Raw genomic sequence first — 7,992 nt, forward strand, 5'->3', positions numbered from 1 at the left:
AATAGTTTCAGCTACAATTAGAAATATTCCATTTACAATTGCAACTAACACATTAATTACAACAATATTAATACCGATGAAAAATTCCATGCGTACAATAAATGACTTACCGTAACCTGTATTGATATCCCCTATTGCAAAAAAAATTAATCAGTACTACTTTTGGAATATCTGAGTCTTCCAAGGTCTGCAGTGTCAGACATGCTCAAGAGACTACAGTCTTGTGTAGCTATATATTCCCACATTTCTGGGTAAAAAGTTGTACTGAGATAAAGAGAATTGATGATTTAAAAGTATTGCAAGATACAATTAGTCAATTATTACACGTACAATATGACCGTATTTTGGAAAATCACCCTGATGAGTGCATTTGAATTCGATACAGAGTATTTAGTGTCTGAAACACAGGATTAAGTTAATTCCTACCCATTTAAGAATAGAATAAACCATAGGTATAATTATAGCAGACATTATTTTAATCCCAGGGCATATATATGCTCAATTAGGGATTAAATGTTCACTGGTATATCTGCAGTTGTACAGGTGATCATGACCTCCCTTGTTTCCCTACTTTTTCTATGATCCCTATTACTTGCATCAAGAGTTAATAATCTACTATTATTAACTCTTGCTTACATGCTGTAGGAATTGCTGACCGAATTAAATTTTATATAAAATAGTTTTGAATGGTTAAAGTTTGCCCCCATGCATCCTTCTCTTTTTCCTCATTATCAAAACACACCTACACTCACTGCTTGAAGTTTCTTAGTTTACTACAGTGGTATATCCCCAGTATATGGAACAGTTAATTGTTTGTTATTTTAGTAGTTTTTCAGTAAACCCGCATTCACTGATGTTTTACTGAGAGTTTAAAACTTAGTAAAATAATTATGTTCCATATACTTAAGTTTACTGACAGTTTACTATCAGTATAACTACAGTAAGGCATCTTAACAAATTAGTAAACTAAGAACCTTCAAGCAGTGACTTGTACTTTATTACATAGTTCAAATAAAAAACAACAACCTTTTGTTAACTATATAACAATTGATGGTGTGTGTGTGTGTGTATAATAGAAATATTACGAGTACAGAAATGTATTGTTTTATTATGTGTACAAGATGTGTATATGTGTGATTTACAAAAAAAAATCCTTTAAAAATATTATTAACACTTATACAACAGTTGATTGATACAAGTTAGTAGTTACAGTGCTAGTAGATATTACAATGGTATAGCTATAGTCAAGTACAAAAATTAATAAAGTGTGTGTATACACATGTCACAATAATGTGTGTACAGTAATAGTGTATAGAATTAGTAGTCAGTTGTGTGAAATAATAAAAGTGTTAGATGTTAGTAGTTGGAAAAGATTTGAACCCTTTTGTTATTAGAGTCACTAACATAGATGCTACCATTAGGACTAAGAGCTATACCATAAGAACTACTAAACTGACCAGCATTAGATCCCTTGGAACCAAAGCAATCAATGTAGTTTCCAGACTTGTCAAAAATTGATACTCGATGATTGCTAGAGTCAGCTACTAAGATGAACCCATTAATATCAATGGCAAGACCACATGGACTACTAAGTTGACCCCTACCAGATCCTTGTGTACCAAATTTGCCTACATAATGACCATCAAGAGTAAAAGTGACTACACAGTGATTACTATAATCAACAACAAGCAACTGATTATTTGTGTTAACTGCTACATCACAGGGACTACTCAAATGTTCAGAACCAAAAGAGGTGCAGAATTGGCCATTAGTTTGGAACACTGCAATACGTTTGTTATCATAATCAGCAACATATACTTTGTTGTTGTGTATTGTGATACCATATGGTCCACTGAGCTTACCATCACCATCATTACCAAACTGTAGTAGGTAATTACCATTGATACTGAACTTCTGCACTCTAGATCTGTTGTTATTATACTCAACAATGTAAAAGTGATTGTCACTATCAAAAGCAACACCACGAGGACTACTGAACTGGCCACTGCTGCTACCACTGCCAAACTTTTTCACTAATTCATCCTGACCATTAAATATGTACACACAATAGTTGGAGTGATCAGCCACTACCCACATGCCATCCTTACCAAATGCAATACCCCATGGACCACTCATGCTACCATTATCATTTACTATCTCATCAGGCATATTGATTCCTTGGTAATTCCTACCCACAACAATGCTGTATGGACTTCCCCTAATTTGTTGCTCATTTATGGACACAGACAATTTAGCATCTCCAACTTCTCCAGCTACAAAAGAAGCCACATAACTACCATCATTGTTATCCTTCACCTCCCCAATGGTCACATTGCCTGTAACTGATTTTAATTCTACCGATATGTGATGACCTCCCTTTGTGCACTTTTCACCCTTACAATTTTGTGTTTGGATGGTGAAATCTACCTTGGTGTTATAACCTATGTTATGAGGAAAATCAACCACTTCTGAAGTATGTGGATATGCAGAAGTAAACAGATGACCTAGCAGTATATTAGGATTGTTGACAGGTACAAATTGAATTGAGTCAGTTTCAACAGGTAGAGTGTTCAGTGTTTTGTACTTGTCACTAACCTCCTTCATGCTTTTCTCTATATCTTCTTTCTTTTTGGACAATACTTTACGGTCAGTAGTCCTCTCTAGACCTTCACGTTGTTTCTTTATATTTGCCAGTTGATCTTGTACTGATTTTATGTCTTCCAGTTGTGTGGTCAGTGCTTCCTCCTTCTGTGACAATTCATCTTGTAGTTGCTTCTTCAGTTGTTGATGATGTTCATTTAGTTTAGTAAGTTGTTCAGCGTAACACCTGTCAATCATCTTTATGGCTTTTTTGGCTTGATTTTCTAGCTTGCTTTTCATATTGATAATGTCCTTTTTAGTTTTAGTCAGGCTTGTACTCATCTCATCAACTGGAGCGATTATGTCGGTCAACTCATTCCTGTGTTTGACAGCTGCTGACTCTATCATGTCAAATGTGTGTCCAACATGATCCTTTGTACTTGTTACACAATAGTGACAGATAAGCTTTTTGCATGTCTTACAATAGTGGTCCAGTTCTTTTTTGCTGTGTATTGGACAATATAGAGTCTTCTCTATGGACTGCACTGCAACAACATCATGTTCTTTTCGGATGTGGTATGAATTGCAGACTTCACACAAATATTGTGTACAGTTGATACACAGGGCCACAACTTGCTCAATAGAACCACAATCATCACATTTCTTTTCTGTCCCATCATCTCTCAGGATCTTAACAAATTTAGCACAAAGAGAACAGCTCAGGTTGCTAGCAGTGTTCTTGTTAGTCTCCTGTTTATCTGCCATTGTAGTCAGTGATTGTTGTACCTATATTGTAAGTAAAGAACGTAATAGGTATATTTCATTAACAGTACAAAATACTATAGTTTTTCATTCATCTGTGTTGCTTACATCAATTCATTAAACACGCATGTGCATGCGCACACCAGCATTGAAACCAGGTCACATACTGCTGACTAAACCAGAGCGACTGCCAAGAGCTACATTTAGGATGCTTCACTAGTGTATTAAATTAATGGATAACTAATTAAACAGGTAGGTTTTATAAGTCAGTGGGAGTGATTCAAAATATGTTAACAGACAGCAAAACACATTTACTATATATCGGTGACTTTGTGCATAGCATAGTTTAATCCCTACAGACAATATCACATATTCCGGTGTAGCTGGCAAAGAAATTGGCAAGATTAGACTATGACTCGTACAATAATTGATATTATCACATTCATCTGTACAGCAAAGTTAGTGGACATTGATTTGACTAAGTCTGCAGACAGAAATGGACATCGATTCATACATACCTACAGACTGCACTTCACCTACTGATAAATGGGTGTGGCCCCACGTATACCTGTAGACAGGACTACATAAGTGGGCGTGGCTCACAATAAAGCCTTAGATCACTTCCACATTGCCAAGCTAATTGATTCAATGATCCAATCCGGGTCAGACCCTGGGCTAGATAATTATACAGGTTTTTGCAATTGAATTCGTCGCTGTTGCAATTGAATTCGTCCCGTTTGCAATTGAGTTCGTCGCTGTTGCAATTGAATTCGTCCCGTTTGCAATTGAATTCGTCGCTTTTGCAATTGAATTCGTCGCTTTTGCAATTGAATTCGTCGCTTTTGCAGTTAAATTCGTCCGTAACAAGAATGGCAGCTGGAGTAAACACGAAAACATGATGTAGCAGCTGCTACAAGAACTTGTTCAAGTACAACGGTAGTAAACAACTCTTTATAAGGCAATAATTCTTCCTCTACAGCCTATCCAGCAACATTCCAAACTCTACTACGCCATTCGCGATGGGTGTGGTCACTCGCGAGAAAGTTAATTAACTTGTCAGACAGCTATCAACTTCGCGTACTACCAGCTTCAATTACCTTCTAGTGTCTCAAGTGTAACTCTCCATGGCATAAATAGTTCATCTCTTAATGAACGGGTTGGTTTCTTGGAGCCGTTTTGTTTATGACGAATTGTAATGCAAACACGACGAATTCTATTGCAAAACCGACTAATCAACTGCAAAACCGACGAATTCAATTGCAAAACCGACGAATTCAATTGCAAACGGGACGAATTCAATTGCAATACCGACGAATTCAATTGCAAACGGGACGAATTCAATCGCAAAGGCGACGAATTCAATTGCAAAAACCTGTAGTATAAGACAAAATGTGACCAGGTTGACATGGGTGACCCAACCCAGTTTTAACACTGACACACACATTTGTATGCACGCACACATGCATGTATACATGTAAAAGCACACTCACAGCTACACAATGAAAAGGCAAAGCCTTGGCTACCATACACACAGTCATGCTGTGAAGGTTGGCTCAATGGCAACATAGCAAATATGTCTAGCACCCTGAAAGGTAAGTATTAGCTTTAAGATGGCTTTAGTTAATTAATAATTATAGTAACAGAAAAGCCTACAACAATGAGGTGACACACAGGCACTCACTGTAGGTAGATCTGCGACCGCGGTCAAAGTCTAAGTCAAAGGTCAAGGCCACCAAAATCGTGCCAATTCAACGGTCAAGGGTAAAAGCTTCCAACCAACAATCAGGCGAAAAGTGCTGAAACATCGTCGCTAAGTCACCGGTCAAAGGTCGAAAAACGCACTTATTATTATTTTTTATTAGGCCCCTATTCGGTGATTATTAGTTTCTCATCCAGCCTTTCAAATTATTATGATGCGGGCGGGAGGGTATTACCATTATACCATTATTTTATAATATTAACAAACTGATGTACAGACCTTGTCCAAATTGCCTTTTGTTTCTTGCTACAAACATTTCCTTCACTACTTTTCGTGATCGCCAACTGTTTTTCGACAGTCAATTGAAAGCCTGCTTTGATGAAGTCGATAGAGCACGATTGCAACTGGCACTGCAGCAATTTGCTAAGGAAAACAACAGTTCTCCTGGTGATATATAGCGCATTGTAGCGTTCATCAACAAAAATTATAACAGTTTGGTATCACGTGTTCTTCTGAGCATGCGCAGAGTAAATAATGGCTTACCATGCGGTAGCTTAAGAAGGATGCGGGCGGTGGATGAGAAACTAATAATCACCAAATCAACGTTGAAACCGGGTCACTACTGCTGACCCGGATGACCCACTGACCCGGATTGACCCGGATTAATTAAAGCCGAGACGTGTTTCGGCTAGTCTCGAGTGAGCGAACGAGTCTACATTTTGAGCGTTCGATTCGTGTTGAGTAAATATTGCAACTTCAGCCTAGCTGTAGGTTGAAGACCAAAAAAAAAAAAAAAAAAGGTCTTCACCTACTGACAATAGCTACCCCTCACCATAGATACCCTCAATTTCGTGCTACATACTACACTTACTAACAAATGAGCGTGGCTGAGCGTATGTTGGTAATGCGATAAGTGGGCGTGGCTCACGAAAGAGGAGAAGCTGGACACTCTCTCTGTTCAATGTAAATTTGAATCAAGTGCTGTTCTGGAAGCTGACTCTAAGCTGTGGAATCGACTCCTGTTGGGTTTTCATCCAGGCCAGCTTTCGTTTGTGCTGCGAGCTTCATCAGATACATTACCAACTCCGTTAAATTTACGTCGCTGGCATATACAAACTGGTGCAACTTGTTCACTTTGTTTGTCACCTCGTCCAACTTGTCACCATGTGCTAAATGGGTGTCCTGTGGCTTTGCAGCAAGGCAGGTTTACTTTTCGTCATGATGCTGTTTTATTATGTTTGATGTCTGAGTTGCAAGCTTGTTTGGATAATGTAGAAATATTTGCTGATTTGGATGGCAAACGTGCGTCTGACTCTCCTCCTGCCACCATTCCCCCTGCTGTACTAGTGTGTTCTCACCGACCTGACATTGTTATATATAATGCAGAAATGAAATCTGTTGTACTTCTGGAACTTACCTGCCCATTTAATTCTCGTGCTGACCTTTCTGCTGCACGAGAACGTAAGCAGGAGAAGCCAGAATATCTGCAAATTATTGCTGAGCTTGACCGCTTGGGTTTTGGTAGTCATTACCACACAGTTGAAATTGGTTGCCTTGGCCATTACCTTACAGAGACAGTAATATCTATGAAAAGAGTTTCAAATCTGAGTTTTTCCAAGACGAAAGCATTGCTTGATAGAGCAGCTGCTGTGGCTATAACTTCCTCTCAGAGAATCTTTTATGCACGTAGTAATCCAACCTGGACACTTTAAGTTAAGTTTTGTAGTTAATTATTTTTGTATGTATCCTTGCCATGCCTACGCAGATCTTATCTTTGTAGTCGCATGTGTCCGAGGCTCTGTATGTAATTTTGTCATTTCATCATCTACGCGATAGCGTTTATAAGTTCCACGTCGTCAAACGAACAATTTCGTTTCTCACGTGATCCAATCCGGGTCAGACCCGGATAAATTGTAAACCGGGTCAGACCCGGAGAAAATGTGACCCGGATGACCCGACCCGGTTTCAACGCTGCACCAAATAGGGGCCTTATTAGCACTTTACAGTGACCAGCACTGAAGGTCTGACAGCAACATGTGCTGCAGCCTTAGTAACAGGTCAAAGCGAAATTTCGGCCGGTCAAGACTGACCGCGATCGCAGATCTATCTACAGCGAGTACCTACGTGACACCCCCTTGCTACAATTGTAATGATTTTCTTTGATAATCCGGAAAACCGAATAATGGATGAGAAACAAGTACAGTCAATTGCAGAATTGTTGAAATTTCTCTTCCCGTGCCGTAAACATTCCGTGGGCCGGAAAACTATTTGTAGCGACGCCGGATCAGCCGGATTGAGGAAAAAGATTAGTGTGGTTCAATTGCTGTTGAATCCGTGGCAAGAACAATAAAGTTTACTCACAAGGAGCCTTACGGAAACACTCACGGTACGGCATACTTTTTTCAAGAATTCTGCAATCGACCGTATTGTAATCAAGTTTGCCTTACGCTGGCCCGTGCCTTGTACAGATATTGGTATTTCAGAGACTGTAAAACTGAATAAGATTGTTAATTAAAGCAGGCTGATGAGAGCTGCGACCCTTTGTACTCAAGCATTTGTACCAGATCCAGTACGTACCAAACCATGCAGTGTGAATTGCCACACCCCTTCGAAATTCGACAATTTATTTCCTATACAACTATCCCTCTAGGGACCTGCAAGGAGGCTAAGAATAAGCCTGTGAAGCAGTGAGTCAGAAACAACAAAACTTATACATTCAGCACAAACACAATAATCACTATTACACTCACACTACGAGCAGCTTACTTGTGGTATTTTATTTAAAGGTCGTTTAGAAACTAAATATTCGTCGCAAGTTTCTTATGGAAATACCACACCCCAACCTGGTAAAGCGATCTTTTCAACCAATCCCATGAGGTCACGTGAGGTCACGTGACTTGTACTTAAGTTACGCGCCTCTAAAATCTCAGTATAATTTTTATTTAGCCATT

At 38.9% G+C, this 7,992-nt stretch overlaps 1 protein-coding gene across 1 annotated transcript; it reads right to left on the reverse strand.

Annotated features, from left to right (window-relative positions):
* Nucleotides 1–992: 992 nt before the first annotated feature.
* Nucleotides 993–7,930, reverse strand: LOC136241274 (E3 ubiquitin-protein ligase TRIM71-like). Its single transcript, XM_066032467.1, has 2 exons — nucleotides 7,808–7,930; nucleotides 993–3,366 (listed from the first exon to the last, which is right to left on the reverse strand). Exon 2 carries the CDS (start codon nucleotides 3,343–3,345, stop codon nucleotides 1,357–1,359), a length of 1,989 nt encoding a protein of 662 aa, XP_065888539.1. The 5' UTR covers nucleotides 3,346–3,366; nucleotides 7,808–7,930; the 3' UTR covers nucleotides 993–1,356.
* Between the last annotated feature and the right edge of the window lie 62 nt (nucleotides 7,931–7,992).

Source organism: Dysidea avara, chromosome 12 (genome assembly GCF_963678975.1).
Source record: "Dysidea avara chromosome 12, odDysAvar1.4, whole genome shotgun sequence".
Lineage (NCBI taxonomy): Eukaryota > Metazoa > Porifera > Demospongiae > Dictyoceratida > Dysideidae > Dysidea > Dysidea avara.

Excerpts from the sequence above, each read along its gene's own strand:
- LOC136241274 (XM_066032467.1), bottom strand. The coding sequence starts at position 3,345 with ATGGCAGATAAACAGGAGACTAACAAGAACACTGCTAGCAACCTGAGC.